The sequence below is a fragment of the Mya arenaria genome, chromosome 16, assembly GCF_026914265.1.
Source record: "Mya arenaria isolate MELC-2E11 chromosome 16, ASM2691426v1".
Lineage (NCBI taxonomy): Eukaryota > Metazoa > Mollusca > Bivalvia > Myida > Myidae > Mya > Mya arenaria.
Window position 1 is genome coordinate 7,160,695 of NC_069137.1, and position 23,728 is coordinate 7,184,422.

Genomic DNA, 23,728 nt, shown 5'->3' on the forward strand with positions numbered 1-23,728 from the left:
TAAACATAACATTATTAGATACGACCCTCTCCCATGATATTATACCTCTGTCGATATGTAAATGATATTTTATATTTACAATTGATAAGTACTTAATCATTAATTATTTATTTTCGGATTCGCGAAAGGAGCTGTTTAAACTATATGATAATTCTGCAAGCACAGTGTGTATTTGTCTCAACACTGAGTAGGTACCTGAAAAGTTGTATGAAGAGCCTAAACTTACTCCTAAGAAAAATGAAAAACCCAAAGCGAAACGTAGCGACAGCGAAGTCCTTGATTGAGAGAATTTCAATTGTTTTAAGTTCTTAAATTAAAACAAAACATATATTGTCCCCAAGGAATTTATGAGAATGCAACTTGCATTTTAATACTCCCCAGCAAGCTCTTGAACTGGCTACAAGAGGAGAAGGTTGTATTCATGTGTTTGACAGTTATACTTACATTGAAATATGACTAAAACATAAAGAAATAAATGTATTTGTTTGACACATTTGCACTTTAAATGCTTTGGGTTAGAAAGTTTAATTTGATTGATTGCTGGCATACTGTTTTCTGGTCAAAAGTTGTTGTTTTTTATAGGGAATCCGTGTATTGGTGTGTTTATTAAGCGGATTACACATGATTGAGGATGGCGTGTACTCTCATGAGAAATTAAGACGTAGTATACGTACAGTAAAAATACAGATGTGAATGTGGCCATAACGTTTAATTACTGAACGTACGTGCCTTTAAACATAATGATTTGTTTGAATTCGGGGTGTCCTTATTATTTCATATATTTCGTTAAAAAACTTGCCAGAATTACACAGGATGTCCTCATAACAAATGTGAAGTTTATAGTGTATCCACTTAAAATATAAATTATAAACTGAAAGACTCTAACACATAATTAGCTGACATGGGTTTTACATTATATAGTTCATTGTTGTGTATAAACGTTGAGGTTATATAATCCAAGAAACCATAATGATTTTCACAGAAGTCCTCGTAATAAATGCTCTTGTTTTTATCAATTCTATAACTCGTGATAATAATTATATAAATAAGCTTATTGGTTTTGCAAATATAGCACATTGTAATTTATAATTAACGTTGAATTCATATCATTAAAGTAAACCTGACTGATAGAAAATGTTATATTACTGTTGCGGCCTGGGAGTGAATGACCGATTGCATAATGGAATAAATGAATGGTTAAGTCGTGTGGTTGAGTCGTGTGGCATTAGCACTGTAAAGCGATAACAACAGCTGGAAAAATGTGAAACAAAAGTTGTACATCATACCGAAGTTATTGCCATTGAATTACAAGAGCAATAAAGATGTAGCTAAATTGATGTATACCTTTAAAATAATGTCACAAATTTGTTTTTGTTGATAACTGAGTATATGTTTGTTTTGTTTTTGTTTTGGGTATTTTTCAAATTTTCAGTCGGTATGGACATAACATATGTTTTATATGTTATCGTTGCTTTATGTTTATGTATATCACTACGAAGTTTTTTTTGTCAATTCGTATTATGTATAATAAGAATAAAATTCATTTTACATATAAATTATGCTTTTAATTTGTTATTTTTGTCATTTGCCTTTCACCAGAAGAAGAAACCAATGTTAGAAATTGTCTTTCATGAACTCGCGAAGACTAAAATTTTAGCACTTTTTGAACTAAAGTAGAATATCCAAAACGAAGTACAAGAAGATTAATGCATTATCAACCCAGTTAAAAGTGTAGTAATAGAATACAGGTTAATTATATAATTCGTTAAAGTATAAAGCCGTTTATTGATATACAAACAGTGTGTGTGTTTGCGTGCTGTCTGCGTGCTGCCTGCATGCGTAAGAGCATGCGTGAGTGCGTGCGTGCTTGAGTGCGTGCCTGTTGTAAACAGTATAAATTACATGCAATTTATACGTAATTTACACGTACACTTCCAATCAAATCAAACAAAGTCCAAATGGGTTGGGCTACAAATTATTACAACATTAGTTTCAACCCTTCCGAGGCGTCAATATAGCGGCAACGTCGTTAAAATCTATGAATAAACGTAACTAGATAAATGAGAAAATGTTATTTACTATAGAAAAAAAAAGAAAAACAGAAAAATATACAATGTAATAACATACCATTTATATAGTGATTGAGGGTGATTTCAAAAGAAACGTTTCGTTAATTGTATGTATTTTAAATCTTCAATAAAAAGCACACTGTTTTCATCGACTGTGTTATCTTCTATCTAAAATAATAATTTACTTAAAGGATGAAACATTCGAGTATTTCTAAAAAATAACACGCGTTCTTCGCCGTATCTACTACATTTAAAGATGCACTCTTACTCCCAAATACGATTTACCGAAATTAAAACAATTGTTTTAATTTACCAAAAAAACGGATATGTCGAAAACAATTATTCTTATGAAGGATACTGAGTTTAATTTGAAAGAAAGGTACAGAACATACGGTATTTCTACCTTATGACACGATGGAAGATTACAGTACTTACTTAAAACTTTTAGCATTTACCAATCATTTAATATTTTTTTGCGATTTTATAGCTATCAAATGCACGGTCACAATCGTGTTATCAGTAATTAAGATTTTCCATAAATGCATTATTTAGTAATAAGTCAAAGGTTTATCACTCAAAGTTTATGCTTGTTAAGCATGTGTATGTATTAATTTTGAATAAGATTGTCACTTTAAAGAAGTAATGTTCTGCATCTTCTGAACCTTGTCCACAGTCACAAATAGGATTATCACGAATAAAGTTTATGTGGAGATGTGCATTAAGGTTGCTGCAAGATTTTCTGATTCTTGTATGGTGGAGATTTGAAAGTCTGTCCCCGACAAGATATTATTTAAGAACCATTGAGCCTTTGCATGTATATTATAAAGATGCCTTAAATTCATTAATCGTGTTACTGTTACGAAGGTGAACATCAAGCCGGTTTCATGAAGCAATGGAAGATGGGATTGTTGATTTCGAGTAAATACTTAAACGTCTAGGTATAGTTACATAATCATGTCTGTTTCGAAGCGGATAATTGGTTGTTTGTTCAAGTGTGGTGTGTGTGTGTGTGTGTGTGTGTGCGTGTGTGTGTGTGTGTGTGTGTGTGTGTGTGTGTGCCTGCGTGCGTGCGTGTGTATGTGCGTGCATGTGTGTGCATGCGTATGTGCGTGCGTGCATGCGTGCGTGTGTTTGTGTATGTGTACGTGTGTGCGTGCGAGCGCGTGTGCGTGCGTGTGGGTGTGTGTGTGTCTGCGTGTTAGTGTGTGTGTGTGTGTGTGTCCGTGCATGTTGGGGGTGGGGTGCGCATGTGTGCATGTTTTCGTATGAACAGGCGTTCTTGTATGCGTGCATTTTTGGTGAGCATCTATAAATCTGTATTGCATATTTAAAATACAACCATCAAGTGATGTGCGTTCTCTCTTTTAAACCGTTCACTCACCATCAACTGCATTATGTGACAATTGATTCTGCTGTGTGACAGAGTAATTGATATTGGTTAACTTAGTTGTTTTGAAATACTCGGCCCGTATTCAGTGTAGATATATCCAGTGTCATACTATTTTATTGCATATATATGTTGAACATGTATATAAAACAATCATATGTGCAGATTATGATCGACTTTCGGATTTAAATAATAATTAATAATGCAAAGGGTGGGGCCACAATTTAAGAACATTATTAGATACGGCCCTCCGGTTATGTTATGGTTGGAATCAAGATATGTGTTGCATATGTAAAATAATGCTTCAAGATATAGGAATTGGACAATTTTACACTAATGAAAAAGTGCACATGTCTTGAAATAGGTTAATAAATAGAATAATAGTCGTGATTTGAAGTTAAGAAAACAAAGGATCTATAAACGAGGCTAATGTAACAAAATAGTATAAAGCACACGCACGCACGCACACACGCACACACACACACAGGCGCGCGCGCACGTATACACGCATACACATTCTCGCAAACAAACGCACATTGACATACCACACACACATACACACACATACACACACACACACACACACACAGGCGCGCGCGCGCACGTCTACACGCATACACATACTTACACACACAGAATACAGTTTACAGTTGTTTTGAAAGTGCCAACATAATATTACGATAAAAAGGACACTTAGAGATAAAGATTTTTATATTTCATATTTATTACCGAATGTAGACCTAGAAAGTTATTTAAAATCAGAATGGATATTGTTGCATCTGGTTCATATCCCAGTACAGTCAAACCTGGTTGAAAGGTCACCTCCTTTAAATGGCCACCTGCCATAACGGGCCACTCCAAATTCCCCCCGTACGTTTTTACTATATAATGTACGTGCATTAAGCGGCCAACTGTCTAACGCGGCCACGGCCACTAATTTTTGTCCCCATGAAGCCATATAAACACTAATTAGCGGCCACTTATCCCTTGTCACTGACACTTCCGCTTATAATTTTTTCCAATTCTCGACTTTCCAATAGACCATAATCCTTTGCGGCATGGTGACTTCCGGTTTATTTCCGGGTTATGACGAAGTACAATAACAGCGATAAATACGGACAAATTATCATTCCAGGTTTGTTATAATTTATTTATTTTTATTAGATTTGTCATTTTAATGAGTTTATATTACATTATTGTGATATTATTTGAATGTCATGAGCTATAAATCGCTTGACTGTTTACTTGGACAGTTAGTTCTGGTGGGTGGGGTAGATGGTTCAGAAAAGACTGCAGTTACTATTCTTATTGGAGTGTTATAAACAACAAATTCTCATCTATTCTAAAACATTTGTTTTGAAAATTAACACAAATAATACATTAGTCTGTTTTACTATCTGACAGTCATAATCTAATGAGGAATCTGTATGTACATTACCAGGTATAACTAATAGTCTTATGAATGAACATAAATAAATCATCATCAATATAAATTCTGATATTTATACTGATGTGTGTATTTTATTACTATGTAATAAACATTTTCTTAGAGTAATTATGTCATGCTGTCACCTGTGTAGTCTTCTAAATGATTTGTTATTTTCAAATATTATGATCATGGCCACCGGACTAGTCGCATACCCCCCAGGCCTGGAATTAAATCGGGTTCCAGATTGTCTTAAAACCCATTCATAAAAAAGTCTGAGAGTAACTTACTTTTTTATAAAAATATGCTTTTTATGTTCCATTCCTTTCTTTACAGATATGATTCAAATATGCTGATGTTACCTTCTGAGGTCATTACTTTCAATGAAGAACATCACTACAATTGGTTGGGCTGCTAGATTGGTAGCAACGTGATGGACCTAACATGCTATTGTTGGTTTGGCATCTATTGCTTACTGGGCCGCTATATTGGATGGACCATACGTGTTGGTTGAACAATTATAAATGGTTGGACTGGAAGTGTTGGTTGGACCACCAGTGTTGTTTGGACTGCTTGTTGGACAGAATGTGTGATAGACAACTAGTGTTATTTGAATCACTGTTGGGTCATATTGGTTTGATTCACATTGCTAGTACTTGTTGGATCTCTTTTGTTGGTTGAACTGTTGTTTTTTGACTGTTATTATTGATATTCATACATTGTATAATATGTTAAGTGCTTAGTATTCAACACTTATTATTATTATTGTTATCATAAGAAATATTATTATTCAAAAATCATATAAATATATAAAATTAAATATTTTTTTATGTCCTTGTACTTTAGTTATGTTTTACATTTACAATGTGCATCATAATGTTTTATTATATGAACAACTATTTTTATAGATATTTAAATAAACATTAATTCTGTACAACTATTTTTTGTTTCTTTTGCTACAATTTGTATGATAGTGTCAGACATTTTCTACAGAAATGATAAATTTGTCATAAAAAAGCACAGCAAAAAATCACAGCTCATGGTAACTTCTTTAAATGCTGATTCTCATCAAAATGAATAAGTTGAATTGCATCATTGAATGTATGATTCTTCATTAAATTTGATGAGATCTCCTGCCAATTGACCTTTATGGACATGCACCTTTAAAACTGCAATCTTACAGATTAACTGATTTTGATATCATTGCCTTCAATTCAGTCAGTCATATAAGATGATTCACAAAATAACAGATCTCAGTTGTTAGAAACACTGTCAAAAGACTCCATTTTCTTAAAGCGTTAGAAACGCTTTTTAACCATAAATATATCCATTTTCAAACAAAGATACGTACAAATGTTAAGATCAAGATAATTCTGTAAAAATGTTTTCTGATCTTCCATCAGCAATCTTATATCACTGGTTTTCAGACATTTTTTTGTCAAAATGGTCAGTCTGAGAATGCAGCTTTAAACTCGAGCACTGTATTTACAATGATGAACAATTTTAGTTATGAAAATTAAAATAAATAGGAGCAGATGTATTGAATCATTCAAGTCTTGAAATATTATGCATGATCTTGCTGGACATGGGCCTATTGTTTCTGGAAATTTGCATGTGTACCAAGTTTCATTTAAATCTCCAGGCTGTTTGAATTTGGGCCAAGAAAATATTCGGCTTACAGTACTGCGCTAACGACACCTAGGCTTATTGACTATAACAATACTAAAGTAACATGATAGGAAAAAGCTCGAACCAAGGGCTGCCAGAAAAAGCACGGTGCTCCAACAAATTAAGTTAACCGGGTGGCTAGTTATTGCCCACAAACGTTAACTCGATTTTATGTCTTTTTAATATTAACCATGGGAGTTTACACAATCATTGGAATAAAAAGATCATAGACAATCATATTAATAACAACGGTATTTTTTACAATTTAATAATAACATTAAACATGATATAATTCAATAACAATAAATTGTCCTTGGTATGCAATAATCCCTTTAAAGGTTCAGTTGCCAAGGGTTAAAAAAACACATCTTGCTTCTTTTTGAAAAATCTCTTGTTCGACTGTTATCGGCTATAAAGTGTTGTTTCACATCCTGTGTCATAATTTTAAGTTCTAAATGTCTACTTTTTGTACCAAACATTTAAATTTATGTCACTTGTGTGCATTTCTTTAGTCCTTGCAGTCAAGGAAAGTTTTCATTTATATTGACACACTTCATTTATTTTATCTCTGTTCTTGAACCGATTCCGTCTCTTGTGTTTTGCACAAATTTTTCTTGTATAACCACCGATATAGCAGGTGCTATCAGATCAATGGTATCAACTGCATACTCCTGTTGAGCATCAACTTGGCGGAATCAAACATCCAGAATGTACATCTCTGAAATAAAATAAATAGTTTTATCATCATCCAACTTAGCCAGAAAAAATATAAAAGACTCTGTTAAAGCTGCACTCTCACAGATATACCGTTTTGACAACTTTTTTTATTTGTTGTCTTGGAAAGAGGCAATTTCTGCGTAAATATCTGCAAACCAGTGATATAAGCCTGCTGACAAAAAAAAATCAGATCACCGATTTTCATATCTCCATATTTCCATTTAAAAAATATTATTTTATAGCTAATTTTAAAAGCGTTACTAACGGTTTAAGAAAAAATGCATTAAAAATTATTTTATTTACTTAAAAATGAAAATCTGCGATCCAATGTTTTGTCAGCAGTCTTATATCACTAGTTTTCTTGCACGTTTGCATAAATTGGCAGTCGAAGACAAAAAAAAAACAGTTGTCAAAATGTTTAATCTGTGAGAGTGCAGCTTTAATATCAGTCAGATATTTAAATAGTTACAATTTACTAGTACAATATTAATAAGCTGTTATTTTAAGACCTGCATATTTGTTTACATACAGCACAGCAGTCAGTATTTAAATGCCCTTCTTAATCACATTTAATTTTAAGCTTCATTTATTTGACTGTTTTGAAGTTGCAGATTTTAACAATTTCACACTAATTGCAACATATCATTCATTTAATTTAATAACAAACTAAACAAACCACGATTGAATGCATACTTCATAACAACCAATATGTATTTGAAGTCTTTGAGAACTACTATGAAAGTCTTTACCATTATATTTGTTATTTTACCCCACCCACTTAAATGTGTACTGAAGTTGGGTATAAACGTCGAAAACTTCATTGACATTTACAAAAAACGGTAGATATTTATAGAAGAATGTATAACCTGATGTTCCTAACATGTTTTACTCACCTATCGATCTATTTTGCCAATTATGCTCTTCCTTTCACTCGTATCGATAACTAGGAAATTGAATGCGGAAATAAACCGGAAGTCACCTTTGTCGCAAAGCATTATGGGCTTCTGGAATAAGGCGAATGCACAGCTTTAATTGCGTATAAAAGTTTACGGAAAAGAACGACGGCCTCGGGAATCTCCGTCATCCAATGAAAATGAATATTGCATCACACGATTGCAATGCGTGTTTACTCATCGAGAAATCATGTTTATTACACGTTGGCGAATGTTTTGATCAGAATTGACACAATTAATAAGATAATTAAATAATAACGAAGATAATTATTAAATACCGACAAAAACACCGGTTTTTATGAGTTCACAGTTTGCATTGTCATTCGAAGGCGTTAAACGAGTTACGATTTTTATGCACTTAATATTATTTTTTAAAGTGCACGGATTTATATTTCTACGAACGGATATTTACAATGCATTGTTCTTGATATGTTTTTTACCTTTGATTATGGCTGAAACTAAGACTAATCGAAAGTGTTTGACTCTAAAAGAACGTGTCGAGTTTATAAAGTTATTAGAAAACGGCCGTAGTGCAAAAAGTGTTGCCAAGGAATTTAACTGTGGAAGGACTCGAATCAATTTCTTACTTAAGCGTAAGCGTGAAATGTGTAGACTGATATGTGGTGTGTTTTGTTTATGCCTTGTATCAACATTTATCTATTGTATTTTATTTACAAATTTGAAATAAATTTATTTTATCTATACAAATGTATTTGTATTCAGCCTTCTTCAATAATATTGATACAGATGTTACTGATTGTGGTGTGAGGTGGTGGTTAAGATACATACTCCATCTCTGAATAAAGCTCAAGGCCGAAATGTCAAACCTGGATTAAGTGGCCACCTGTCTTAAGCAGCCACTTTGATCATTTCCCAAGGGTGGCCACTTAATACAGGTTTGACTGTATGTGTCATTTTTAAATTAATACATTGTACTAATAAGTCTGCCCTAAATAAGTAGACTAGAATGAATTAAAGCAAAAATAAGTAAAATGCTTTGTGTTGTTTATTATAGCGGAAACACGCTTTCTGTTGACCGTTCAAACGCGGTAACCCAATTTAAGCTTTTGCATTAACTTGCAGAAGTATGTGTGGCAGATTTATGCCATTTTAACGGATGCCAAAACAATAAAAACAGCGGTCTGAATGACAGCAAATAGTCGAACAAACACGATAAATATCTTTGCTGTATCACGGCGGTAATGTGTGATACATATACAGGCTCATTATTGTTTTAAAATTGATTTTTCCAGACATTCCGATGGCAAGATTTAAATGAGTGTATGATCAAACAGCCATCCGAAGACCACGGACTAATATTTTTATAATTGATGTATCAATAAAGGAAGGGTTTGAAAAGCAAGCAACACTGGATAAACAGCATTATTAAAATAAAAAAAATAAATTATAAAAGTACGACTAAGTGTCTTGGAATTTGAAAAAAATATACCCTGTTTATATTTGTTTATACGTAATGAACTGTTGTTATAATACAAATATTATTATTATTATTATTATCATTATTATTATTATTATTATTATTATTATTATTATTATTATTATTATTATTATTATTATTATTATTATTATTATTATTATATTATTTTGATTATTATATTTTATTTTTATAACTAGATTTTTTATTAATATTATTATTATTATTATTATTATTATTATTATTATTATTATTATTAATATTATTATTATTAATATTATTATTATTATTATTATTATTATTAATATTATTATTATTATTATTATTATTATTATTATTATTATTATTATTTATTTTATTATTCATTTTATTATTTATTTTATGATTATGACTATGATTTTTTATTATTATTGTTATTATTATTATTACTTTTATTATTATTATTATTATTATTATTATTATTATTATTATTATTATTATTATTATTATTATTATTATTATTATTATTATTTATTTTATTTGTTTTATTTATTTTATTATTTTTTATAATTATTATTATTATTATTACTATCATTATTATTATAATCATCATCATCATCATCATCATTATTATTATTATTATTATTATTATTATTATTATTATTATTATTATTATTATTATTATTATTATTATTATTATTTTTATTTTTATTTTAATAATTAGTATTATTTATCTTTTTTATTATTATTATTATTATTATTATTATTATTATTATTATTATTATTATTATTACAACCTACTATGACTATTTCTAATACTAATATTAATACTTCTTCAAGATACATGTCATAATTATACCAAAACATTATTCCACAGAATGAACGGGAAGGTCTTTTCTCTCACCTGAAGTACGTATACTTGGAACGTATCCGCATGTCAGAGGAACAGTTCAGACGACTATCGCAGTCTTTCATAAAAGCGGGAGGTACGTCATTGGTGTTGCGGGAATGTTCCATAGAACCGGAAGATGATGTACCGCAGGATCAGAATGATAGCGAGCAGCAGGAAGTATCATCTGAATGTACAACAAACATTGAGCTTTTGTGTCTCGCCATCACAGTAGAGGGGTTTATTCGTCTGATTGATTACGTGACCAGATGCGGTAAATCCGTGAAATGTGACTTGGACATGATCACCCTGGAATCAAACCCTGCTTTTGAACAACTAGGCTTGTCGACGGTGGTTCCACATCCCATCTCAGCTGATTATACCACGGTGTTGGAACTATCATGTATTAGGATGTCAACAGAACAAATTTGTCAAATCGTCGGTAGGATGAATCAACTCAACCATTCAGTAACATTAACATTGTTTTGTTGTACCGAAATATCAGACGAGTACAATCCGCTGAGGAACCAGATGGTACCTCCACCAAGCCCGTCACAGGACTGTACCAAACATATTAAGATCGAAGACACGGACATATCGGAAACATTGTGTTTGTATGTTGCTTCCAGTGCAATTTATTATGGATACACGTGTGAGATTTCATATTGTGATATACTGCCCAGTGAAGTGTCGCATTCAGACAACCTTTACTTTCCTCAGATGGCTTTCAACCACTCACCTGCTCATACAGCAAAACTCAGACTTGATACCGTATCAATACCACAGGCCATAGTTGAGCGCCTCGCTCGTCAAGCGGCAGTATCTGGACATTTGGTTGAGTGTGTGTTAGACAAGTGTAGTGTATGGCCTCCTCCGGATGTCTGGCCATTGAAGGAGAAGATGGAGGAATACCCTTCCATTTATTTCGAGACATTCAAGTTTGAACCAAACAACAACGACGGCGTCATATACAAATCTGTGTGGCCCAAAAGTTATAAGGCGGACCAAACATGGGACATCCGTTTTAAAGTAAACGCAAAGAAGTAAGTGAGTTTACGCTATTTATGTTTTAATTATGTATGAAATAGCGATTCTATTCTTTATTTAAGCACGTAAGACGGTAACGATTGTGATTGCAATAGCCACTCAAAGCCTACACTGTCGAAACTCAGTGGCTCGATATTCGCGGGATCGGCCCAAATACTTCTAGCCTCGAGTCTATCGAGCCATGCGGGATTTCTTACTGAATGTGTATTTTTCTTTGGTACGTTAAAGAACGTATTTTACCTTTGTTGTTATTTGATACATTATGTCCACAAGAGAAGAGTATTTATTGCAAATAGTTATCGAACAGTTTGCAACATGATGCGTTTGATACTATGAAAATATCGTTTTTTTTAGATTAAACATTAAACACATCTATGCGTAAACAATAAACACCCAATATTTATAGCTTAGATTGTACCGGGTCCTTTTCTAGATTGCCCAGCATTTGACATTTGTATGTATTTTAATATTTGGAGAAACATTCCGAGCTATATTTTATATGAATGACGCCTATCAAAATGATTGAGATTTACAGATGTTATGACAAAATTTTGACGTTTGTACACGAGCCAATTAAAAACAGAAAGAGTAATAGCATGTTTGCTCAAACTGTTAACCTACTTAAGTTTGATACTTATTATGATTCCGATCAAGTAATTCTAATCGATTATGGCATTGTGCTGAATGAAGCCAAGGAAACAAGTTAAGGTGTGAAATTCTTACATGAACCCGCGAAAATGACATCGAGCAACAAAACACAGTGTGAAATTAATACTAGGGACTGCGAAAATGACATCGAGCGTGGAAAGATATCGCCACTCACGATATCGAGCCATCCGATCGAATTTTATATGAATATATAGAAAAAATGGTCCTTTGTAAACTGGCTCGAGCCAACGAGTAAATCAAGTCATGCAATATCGAGCCAACGAGTATATCGAGTCATGCAATATCGAGCCAACGAGTATATCGAGCCATGCAATATCGAGCCATGCAATATCGAGCCATGCAATATCGAGCCATGAAATATCGAGCCATGCAATATCGAGCCAACGAGTATATCGAGCCATGCAATATCGAGCCAACGAGTAAATCGAGCCATGCAATATCGAGCCATACAATATCGAGCCAACGTGTATATCGAGTCATGCAATATCGAGCAAACGAATATATCGAGTCATGCAATATCGAGCCAACGAATATATCGAGTCATGCAATATCGAGCCAACGAGTAAATCGAGCCATGCAATATCGAGTCATGCAATATCGAGCCAACGAATATATCGAGTCATGCAATATCGAGCCAACGTGTATATCGAGCCATGCAATATCGAGTCATGCAATATCGAGCCAACGAATATATCGAGTCATACAATATCGAGCCAACGTGTATATCGAGTCATGCAATATCGAGCCATGCAATATCGAGCCAACGTGTATATCGAGTCCTGCAATATCGAGTCCTGCAATATCGAGCCATGCAATATCGAGCCAACGTGTATATCGAGTCATGCAATTTCGAGCCATGCAATATCGAGCCAACGTGTATATCGAGTCATGCAATATCGAGCCAACGAATATATTGAGCCATGCAATATCGAGCCAACAAATATATCGAGTCATGCAATATCGAGCCAACGTGTATATCGAGCCATGCAATATCGAGCCATGCAATATCGAGCCAACGTGTATATCGAGTCATGCAATATCGAGCCAACGAATATATCGAGTCATGCAATATCGAGCCAACGTGTATATCGAGTCATGCAATATCGAGCCAACGAGTATATCGAGCCATGCAATATCGAGCCATGAAATATCGAGTCATGCAATATCGAGCCAACGTGTATATCGAGCCATGCAATATCGAGCCATGCAATATCGAGCCAACGTGTATATCGAGTCATGCAATATCGAGCCAACGAATATATCGAGTCATGCAATATCGAGCCAACGAGTAAATCGAGCCATGCAATATCGAGCCATGCAATATCGAGCCAACGAGTATATCGAGTCATGCAATATCGAGCCAACGAGTATATCGAATCATGCAATATCGAGCCAACGAGTATATCGAGCCATGCAATATCGAGCCATGCAATATCGAGCCATGAAATATCGAGCCATGCAATATCGAGCCAACGAGTATATCGAGTCATGCAATATCGAGCCAACGTGTATATCGAGTCATGCAATATCGAGTCATGCAATATCGAGCCAACGAATATATCGAGTCATGCAATATCGAGCCAACGTGTATATCGAGTCATGCAATATCGAGCCTTGCAATATCGAGCCAACGTGTATATCGAGTCATGCAATATCGATTCATGCAATATCGAGCCATGCAATATCGAGCCAACGTGTATATCGAGTCATGCAATATCGAGCCATGCAATATCGAGCCAAGGTGTATATCGAGTCATGCAATATCGAGCCAACGAATATATCGAGCCATGCACTATCGAGCCAACGAATATATCGAGTCATGCAATATCGAGCCAACATGTATATCGAGCGATGCAATATCGAGCCATGCAATATCGAGCCAACGTGTATATCGAGTCATGCAATATCGAGCCAACGAATATATCGAGTCATGCAATATCGAGCCAACGTGTATATCGAGTCATGCAATATCGAGCCAATGAGTATATCGAGCCATGCAATATCGAGCCATGAAATATCGAGCCATGCAATATCGAGCCAACGTGTATATCGAGCCATGCAATATCGAGCCATGCAATATCGAGCCAACGTGTATATCGAGTCATGCAATATCGAGCCAACGAATATATCGAGTCATGCAATATCGAGCCAACGAGTAAATCGAACCATGCAATATCGAGTCATGCAATATCGAGCCAACGAATATATGGAGTCATACAATATCGAGCCAACGTGTATATCGAGCCATGCAATATCGAGCCATGCAATATCGAGCCAACGTGTATATCGAGTCATGCAATATCGAGCCAACGAATATATCGAGTCATGCAATATCGAGCCAACGTGTATATCGAGTCATGCAATATCGAGCCAACGAGTATATCGAGCCATGCAATATCGAGCCAACGAATATATCGAGTCATGCAATATCGAGCCAACGTGTATATCGAGCCATGCAATATCGAGCCATGCAATATCGAGCCATGCAATATCGAGCCATGAAATATCGAGCCATGCAATATCGAGCCAACGAGTATATCGAGTCATGCAATATCGAGCCAACGAGTAAATCGAGCCAACGTGTATATCGAGCCATGCAATATCGAGCCATGTAATATCGAGCCATGCAATATCGAGCCATGCAATATCGAGCCAACTAGTATATCGAGCCATGCAATATCGAGCCAAAGAGTTTAGACTGTACGGATTTTGCAATTTTAAAATGAACCTTTTGCAGGTATTTTTTTACATATCAATGCAAAACATATTTAAAGGTGAGGAATACATTAGCGTATTCAGTATCTTTGTGAATTTACAGATTAAAACAACATTGAATATACAGTTTTTGAAAATTGCCACATATTACACTGACCAAGACGATAAATCATTTATTTTTTTTATTTACAAATCCTAACTCGTATCTATTGTTTTTAGTGCTACCCAGACCTATCGTGGAATATTGCCGAACCCACAATAAGTAAGCAGGATTTAATTAAAAACACGATCTTGAAAGGATCCGCTTGATATTAACAGTGATCTTAACTGACTACGGGTATTGACGTCAGTTAGAAACGTCACACGCGCGTTTTGCCGAATTGTGCAAAAATGAATGAAAAACTTAAGGTACGCACCAAAACTGTACTTGTCTTTTTTTCCGACAAGCCTAGTTACCGACTTAAGCGCGTGCACTCTGATCGGATATTTCAATCCGGACCGGAAACACATGATGTATATTATTAGTGATGACAGTGATTGTGATTGTGACGCAATCGTTGACTAAAAGGGTGATACCCTACTGGTTATGAATGTGCGAATGCGTCGGGCGGATTTAAAATATATATATATATATAAACTTATTACAAACAACCCAACACTATGATATCGTTTAAAACTCTTTTTTTATTATAAGAATGAAACACAGTTAAGCATCTGGGGTGGTATTCAATTTGCAACTTAAGTTAATCATAGCGTCATACATCATTTACTTCATTCACTGTATTGGACAGTTATAAATAACAAGTAATCCGATTAGCTGCATCGTTCTTAAATTCAATTAAAAAAATATAATGAATACCAGCCCAGATGTTTCATAGTTTAGATACACACTGATCTAAAACGCCTTAATAAGCTATTAATGATATAACTTGTTAGTTTGAATAAAAATAACATTTTTTTTTAAAATAAAACGGATATAAAATTATAACCTAGCTGAAATGTTTCTTTCGATTCAGGTCTGCACTCGCTATGTCCACTGCAGTTAAGCCCGAAGTTACGGAATAACCACGCATGTAGAACGGACGTCGGAATATTTGACAACGTGAGATCACTACGGAGAGTTTATTCATACTAAAGTGCACTCATGCAAAGTGTAAGAAGAACAATGTACACAATTGGTGCCTGCAATGGGGATACTAGAGTACACTCATGCAAAGTGTAAGAAAAACAATGTACACAATTGGTGCCTGCAATGGGGATACTAGAGTACACTCATGCAAAGTGTAAGAATAACAATGTACACAATTTGTGAGACCGAACGAATTTTGAATCGCTTTTGTAGATACTTAAATTACAAATTCATTTTAGCACACATTTCTGTAAATACTCTCGTCATTTGATAGTTTTTTCACAAGGTATAGAAACATCCATTTTCTTGAACAATATGTATCGGTTTTTTTTAAAAGATCGTTTGAAAGATAATTGCTTAGTTTCTTATTGATAGAATGATGTAAATATGCGTTTTAAATTATAACAACATAGGTACATACGGTGGAAACAATATAGTTTGTTTTCCATTTGCCCCCCCCCCCTTTATTAAGAGTCACCTTCTGCATTCTGCCCCCTTTATCAAGAGTTATATTGTGTATTTTGTTCCCCTTGATCAACAGTTACCCTTTCCAAATGGCCCCTTTATGAACCGTTATCTTTACCATTTGGCCCTTTTATCAAAAGTTGTCTTCTTTATTCTCTCCCCTTATCAAGTGTTATCTTTTATATTTAGCCCTTTTTATAAGAGTTATCTTTTCAATTTGGACCCTTTATCAAGAGGTATCATTAAATTAATCCCCCTTTTTTAAGAGTTATCTTTTATATGATACCGTTTTCATCAAGAATTATCTTTTCAATTTGGGCCCTCTTTACAAAGAGATATATTTCCTATTTTGACCCATTAATCAATTAATTTATTTGGTATCCTTTATCAGGAATGATCTTGTCCATTTGGCTCCCTTTTTCAAGACTTATATTTTACATTATGCACCCCCCCCCCTTTATCAATAGTTCTTATTTTTCTCCATTTGGTTCCCTACATCAAGAGTTATCATTTATAATTTTCCCCTTTATCAATAGTTGTTATTTTCTCCATTTGGTCCCCTACATCAAGAGTTATCATTTATTATTTTCCCCTTTATCAATAGTTTTTTTTTCTATTTTGTCCCCTATTTGTTCAGATATCATAGAATAAACATAGTGTGTTTTAAGATTACATATACAGTATGTATCATTGGAGGAAAAGAAACAAGCGAAAGCGTGTATAACATACTGTCTGCTGTATACATTTGTCCATGATTCATTTTTGTTTTCTTTTATTTATACATTCATGAACATTGTTTCAATATCCTTTATTAATCAGTATATATTGAGACAGAAATAATTGTGTCGTTATGTTCCTATTCATAAGTTCTGATCATGATAAATGATAGGTGAAAGTTTGCTTTGTACAATTTGTAAATATGTTTTTTGAATGAAAATACGTTTTTTTGAACTTAAAACACGAAGAAATGAAAAATTGTTCGTACTTCTGTGCATGTTTTGATGCATTTTGTGTTAAATCTATTACTTACAAGAATTTTAATCCTATATTTCCAATTTCTTTCAATTGTAGTTTTCTTTGGAAGTAAATAATAGTAATACGTAAGCGGTACGTGAAAAGAAAGATCATTGTATGATTACTTTTTTAGCTTTGAATAACCTGTGGAAATCTTGTTTTGGTACATAATTGAATTCATGACGAAAAACTTTATGAAAAACTGAAATAAATCAATATGTACACGTTTCATTGAAATTTACTAATTATAAATATCTTTGTATATACATTAACCTTTGTTATTCATATCAGTTGTAGTATTCCCATATAAAAAAATTACATTGTTCATTTATTCAACTGATTAGACGGTGCATGTACGTACTGAACATTGTATGATTTTATGTATTTTGCTTTGTATAACTTATGATCAAAGTTATTGGATGAGTTATTCTTTTCTTAAAGGGAAAGACGCATTGTTTTATTGATTAAGAATTGAATTTATAACAAAAAAAATCATGAAAACCATGACACCATTTGTATTTTGCTTTGTATAGCTTGTGTATATAGTTATTGGATGAGTTATTGTTTTCATAAAGGGAAAGTCGCATTGTTTATATAGAATTGAATTTATAACAAAAAACTTCATGAAAAACACAAATATATCAATATGTGAACGTTTCTTGAAATTTCCTTTTATGGAAATTTCTGCATATAATTTTAAACATTTGTTAATCATATCAGTTGTAGTATTCCCATGTAAATAAGTACATTGTTCATATATTCAACTTATTAGACGGTACATGTAGGTACTGATCATTGTATGATGTTTTGTCTTTTGCTTTGTACAAGTTTTGAACATAGTTAGTGGATGAGTTATTGATTTGTGAAATGGAAAAGCGCATTAACAAATGAAGTTGACGGTACAAGAACGTTAGTTAAATTTATTTACCTTTCCATTGTAATATACAATGAGTTCATTTATTGAACTTGGTATACGTCACATGGACGAAGGTTAATGATGTATGTTATTCATTTACATTTCGTAAGTTAATTACTATATTGTTCAATTACTGAACGTAGTCGACGTTACGTGATTGTATGTTGATTGACACAATATGGTGACTGATATGTATTTGCTTTCCCCAATTGTTGTACTTATATTGTTCAATTACTGAACTAAATAGACGAACATGAACGTAAGGTAATGGTGTTTGCAATTTATTTATCTTTCCCATGTTCATTTCTATTTTGTTCAATTATTGAACTTAGTAGATATAACATTAACGTACATAAATGATGTCTGCAATTCATTTACTTTTCAATGGTTAATTACTATATTGTTAAGTTTATAAGCTTAGCAGATGGAACAATAACGTAAGTTAATGGTGTCTGCAATTTATTAACTATTTGCATATTAATTACGATATTGTTCACTTATTGAAATAAGAAGACGTAGTATTAAGGTAGGCTTATGGTGTCTGCAATTTATTAACTTTTCATAAGTTAATTACGATATTGTTCAATTACTTAACGTAGTAGATGGAACATTAACGTAAGTTAATGGTGTCTGCAATTTATTTTTTTCCATATTAATTACGATATTGTTCACATATTGAACTAAGTAGACGTATTATTAACGTAGGCTTTTGGTGTCTGCAATTTATTAACTTTTTATAAGTTAATGACGATATTGTTTACTTATTAAACTAAGAATACGTCATATTAACGTAAGCTTATTGTATCTGCAATTTATTTACTTTTCATAATTATTGCGTTTCGACATGAGGGTGTTTTAAAAAAAAAAGCCAAAGGGTGTTTTTGTTCGAAATATGGCCAAATCTTAACTGTCTAGGCCACAATCGTTTCAAAATAATGTAAGTGCGTTTTTATTCAGTCTTATACAGTTTATAAAATAAAGATATAACTTTATTCGATAAAGTCAAGTATTCCCAATCATGAATTGAATATCCTGCATTGGGAGCTTTCAATCACCCTTATTGTTTATAATAATGTTGTAAAATATAAGTGCTACAAACATGCTGTGTTAATGACCTCTGATATAGACACAATTCATAGATGAAAAATTTGAAGTCGTTGTATGGACGATGTGTATTTATTCCGTTTTGTATTGAGTGGACTAGTGAGTTTTAATTATGTGTATTGATGGTGTGTATTAACTCTGTGTTTGGATGGCGTGTAATATTTTTATGTGTGTATGGTGTGAATTGACTCTATATATGGATGTTGTTTAATAACTCTATGTATATACGATGTGTAATAACCCTATGTATACACGGTGTGGTGTATGGATGGTGTTTAATTACCCAATGTATAGACGGTGTGTAATAATATATTTTGGATGGTATCTAATAACTGTATGTATGGATGGTATATAATAACTCTATTTTGTGTATGGACCGTGTGTAATAACTCTATGCTTGGAATGTTTTTAATAAATATATTTTTATGGTGTGTAATAACTCTTTTTAAATGGATGATGTGTAATAATTGTATGTGTGGGTGCTGGGTAACAGCTCTATGTTTGGATAGTGTGTAATAACTCCACGTATAGGTTGTGTGTAAGAAATGTGTGTATGGATGATGCATTCTTACCATATGTAAGGATTATATGTTAAAAATGTTTGAATGGATATTGTTTAATAACTGTATGTATGGATTATGTGCAATAACAGTATGTATGGATTATGTGCAATAACTGTATGTATGGATTATGTGTAATTACTGTATGTATGAATCATGTGTAATAACTGTATGTATGGATTATGTGTAATAACTCTATGTATAAATTGTGTGTAGAATTATGTGTATGGATGATGCATTCGAACTATATGTATGGAGTGTGTGTAATAAGTATATGTACGGACGATGTGTAGTAACTATGTATGGATTGTGTGTAATAAGTATATGTACAGACCATGTGTAGTAACTTTTCACGGAGTACTAATTTGTCAATCAAGTGGAGTCGTATTTTTACAGTAAAAATGAGCATATCTAGCTTTGTTCATAAATATTATTTTTTTTAATTTAAATTTCAGCCAATAATTGAATAGATGTGTGTATGATATATATTGTTTTCAGAGATTGAACAAATGTGTTTATGTGGTGTGTATTGCTACTAGAAATTGAGTAAATGTGTGTGTTTGATAAACATTGCTATGATAGATTGAATAAATGTCTGTGATTATCTGTTTTGCAGATTTTCATTTCTTATAAAGCACGACTAAATGGGCATTTGACCTTATGTAGTACTTTCTAGATGGCACTGGTTTTCTGCAATACAGAATTAAAGAAAAGAATTGCATAATCTTCATGGTTGTGCTTACGTTTTTGGTTTCAAAATACGAAAGTCAGGTTGCCGGTCAACTGGCTTATCTTATGACACAAACTCGTTTTATTTGGACAGGTAATAGTGGCAAAAGCCGGTTTGGTATGTTACCATGCATGGAGTTAATGCAATGGAGAATAAGCATAAAGCTCTCTATAGCAATTTCACAACTCTCTATTAAACTGAACCAAATTAACGCTCTCCCATCCGTAGGTTGTTGAAAGGTGTATGAAGAGAATAAAGTTGTATCTAACTAGGCCACAACTCTATTAACATGAACCAAGCGTGCACAGCTCCAATGTCATGGTGTTTATAGCTGTTATATAAGCATAAAGCTGTATCTAACAAGGCCATACTTCTCTGTTAAAATAAACCAAATGTGCACAGCTCCATCTGTATGGTGTTGATAGTTGTAATATAAGCATAAAAATGTATCTAACAAGGCCACAACTCTCTATTAAAATGAACCAAGCGTGTACAGCTCCATCTTCATGGTGTTGATAGTTGTTATATAAGCATAAAGCTGTATATTACGAGGCAACAATTCGCTGTTTAAATGAATCAAGCGTGTGCAGCTCCATCTTCATGGTATTGATAGTTGTAATATAAGCATAAAGCTGTATCTAACAAGATGACAACTCGCTGTTAAAATTAACCAAGCGTGCACAGCTCCATCTTCATGGTGTTGATTGTTGTAATATAAGCATAAAACTGTGTCTAACGAAGCCACAATCTCTGTTAAAATGAACCAAGCGTGCGCAGCTCCATCTTTATGGCGTTGATAGTTGTTAAATAAGACTAATGATATTTCAAACAAGGCCACAGCTCTTTGTTAAAATGAACCAAGCTTGCGCTGTTTCATCATCATGGTGTAAATGTGTTGTATAAAGCTGTACCCATCAAGGACACACTACTTTTTTAAATGAACTAAGTTTGCGCTTATAATGGTAAGACAGCTGGCTTATCTTATGACAAATGCTACCTTTTGTTTAAGCCTATAAATCAAAAAGGTCCGATCAAAGATGGCTTAGTATATAACTATGCTTGGAGTCAGTAAACCAAGCGCACAACTGTCTTTTAAAATCGACCAGGCTCTCGCTGCCCCATCGTCAATCGTTTATTTACACCCAGAAACGCTTCCAATGAAATTTCATGATTCGTAGAGAATAAAGGTCATGTTCTCTTTAAAGGACCAGAGACAAATGTGAACATTGTTACAATAAATTCATCTTGCTTCAATCAATGACAATTTCAATACAACTTGAACTTGGGCCTGGCGGTTTTGATTTATTTCCGTTTCAAGCGATAACTGATCGATATTTGAGTAATAAACCTCACAAAGAATTCATAAGCATTCTTGAAAACAGTGCAATGGCACTTACCTTGAAATAGAAGCATTCACGTGGTAAAACTAAGAATTTCAACAGGAAAAAGACTAACTGTGTATGACGATTGACAATATAAAAAAATAGAAACGTTCACTTATTTCAAGTTGCTTGTTTCAATATTCTTTAAAACAAGTTCTCCGACACGTGCCTACAAGTAGGCCTGTAGATCACGGGAACGAACCTAAAAGTAGGTGCGTAAGTGATAAGTTCTCGGACAGGTGAATTCCAACAGGTGAGTAGTTATCGCACATGTGCCTGTCAGTAGTCGATTAGTTCTCCGACACGTGCCTGCCAGTAATCGAGTATGTTTCCGAAACGTGCCTGCCATATGGCGAGTAGTTCTCCAACACGTGCCTGCCAGTGGGCGAGTAGCTCTCAGACAAGTGCTTGCCAGTGGGCGAGTACTTCTCCGACACGTGCCTGGCAGTGGGCGATTAATTATCCGACACGTGCCTACCAGTGGGCGAGTACTTCTCCGACACGTGATTTGTCAGTGGGCGAGTAGTTCTCCGACACTTGCCTGCCAGTGGGCGAGTAGTTCTCCGACACGTGCCTGTCAGTGGGCGAGTAGTTCTCCGACACGTGCCTGTCAGTGGGCGAGGTGTTATCCGACACGTGCCTGCAAGTAGTCAAGTAGTTTTCCTACACGTGTCTGCCAGTAGGCGAAAAGTTCGGAGGCACGTGCCCATTAGAAGACGAGTAGTGCGAACCAGTAGGCGAGTAGTTCTCGGACCAGTTTCTGTAGTTTTTAGACATGTGCCTTCCAGAAGGCGGTTAGTTCTGATACATGTGATTTCAAGTAGGTGAGTAGTTCTTAGACACGTGACTACCAGTAGGCGAGTAATTATCTGACATGTGCATACCAGTAGACGAGTAGGCGAGAAGCTTTCGGACACTTACCTACCAGTAATTGAATAATTTTGGACACGCGACAAGAGGTTAGTTAGTAGATCACGTGCCAAACAGTAGGCGAATCGTTCACGGACACGTGATTTTAAGAAGGGGAGAATTGATCGGTTACTTAATACCTGGTAGGTGAGTAGTTCTCGGACACGTGCATGTCAGTAAGCGAGTTGTTTTTGAACACGTGTCTACCAGGAGGCGAGTATTTCTCGGACATGTACCTACCTGAAGGCGTGTTGTTTTTGGACATGTACCTACCAGTAGGCGAGTTGTTCTCGGACTTTTACCTACCAGTAGGCGAGTTGTTCTCGGACATGTACCTACCAGTAGGCGAGTTGTTCTCGGACTTTTACCTACCAGTAGGCGAGTTGTTCTCAGACATGTACTTATCAGTAGGCGAGTTGTTCTCAGACATGTACCTACCAGTAGGCGAGTTGTTCTCGGACATGTACCTACCAGTAGGCGAGTGGTTTCGGACATGTAACTTCCTGAAGGCGAGTTGTATGCGGACATGTACCAACCAGTAGGCTAGTGTATCTCAGATATTACC

The 23,728-nt window shown here is 34.2% G+C and overlaps 2 protein-coding genes across 2 annotated transcripts in view; one reads left to right on the forward strand and one right to left on the reverse strand.

Annotated features, from left to right (window-relative positions):
• Positions 1-20,748, forward strand: part of LOC128222099 (uncharacterized) — a 72,234-nt gene extending 51,486 nt beyond the window's left edge. The window contains exons 14-15 of the mRNA XM_052930945.1: positions 10,512-11,566; positions 15,971-20,748. Coding sequence (XP_052786905.1) covers positions 10,512-11,566; positions 15,971-16,019 — 1,104 coding nt within the window. The 3' untranslated portion in view covers positions 16,020-20,748. The remainder of the gene's footprint in view (positions 1-10,511; positions 11,567-15,970) is intronic.
• A 1,796-nt stretch (positions 20,749-22,544) lies between these two features.
• LOC128222403 (uncharacterized) lies at positions 22,545-23,395 on the reverse strand. Its single transcript, XM_052931383.1, has 3 exons — positions 23,304-23,395; positions 22,733-22,894; positions 22,545-22,695 (listed from the first exon to the last, which is right to left on the reverse strand). Exons 1-3 carry the CDS (start codon positions 23,393-23,395, stop codon positions 22,545-22,547), a joined length of 405 nt encoding a protein of 134 aa, XP_052787343.1.
• Between the last annotated feature and the right edge of the window lie 333 nt (positions 23,396-23,728).

Excerpts from the sequence above, each read along its gene's own strand:
- LOC128222403 (XM_052931383.1), bottom strand. The coding sequence starts at position 23,395 with ATGTCCGAGAAATACTCGCCTCCTGGTAGACACGTGTTCAAAAACAAC. Across the intron at positions 22,895-23,303 it reads GAGAACTACTCACCTACCAG|GCACGTGTCGGATAACACCT; the intron begins GTATTAAGTAAC and ends GACTACTTGCAG. Across the intron at positions 22,696-22,732 it reads GGAGAAGTACTCGCCCACTG|GCACGTGTCGGAGAAGTACT; the intron begins GTAGGCACGTGT and ends GCCCACTGCCAG.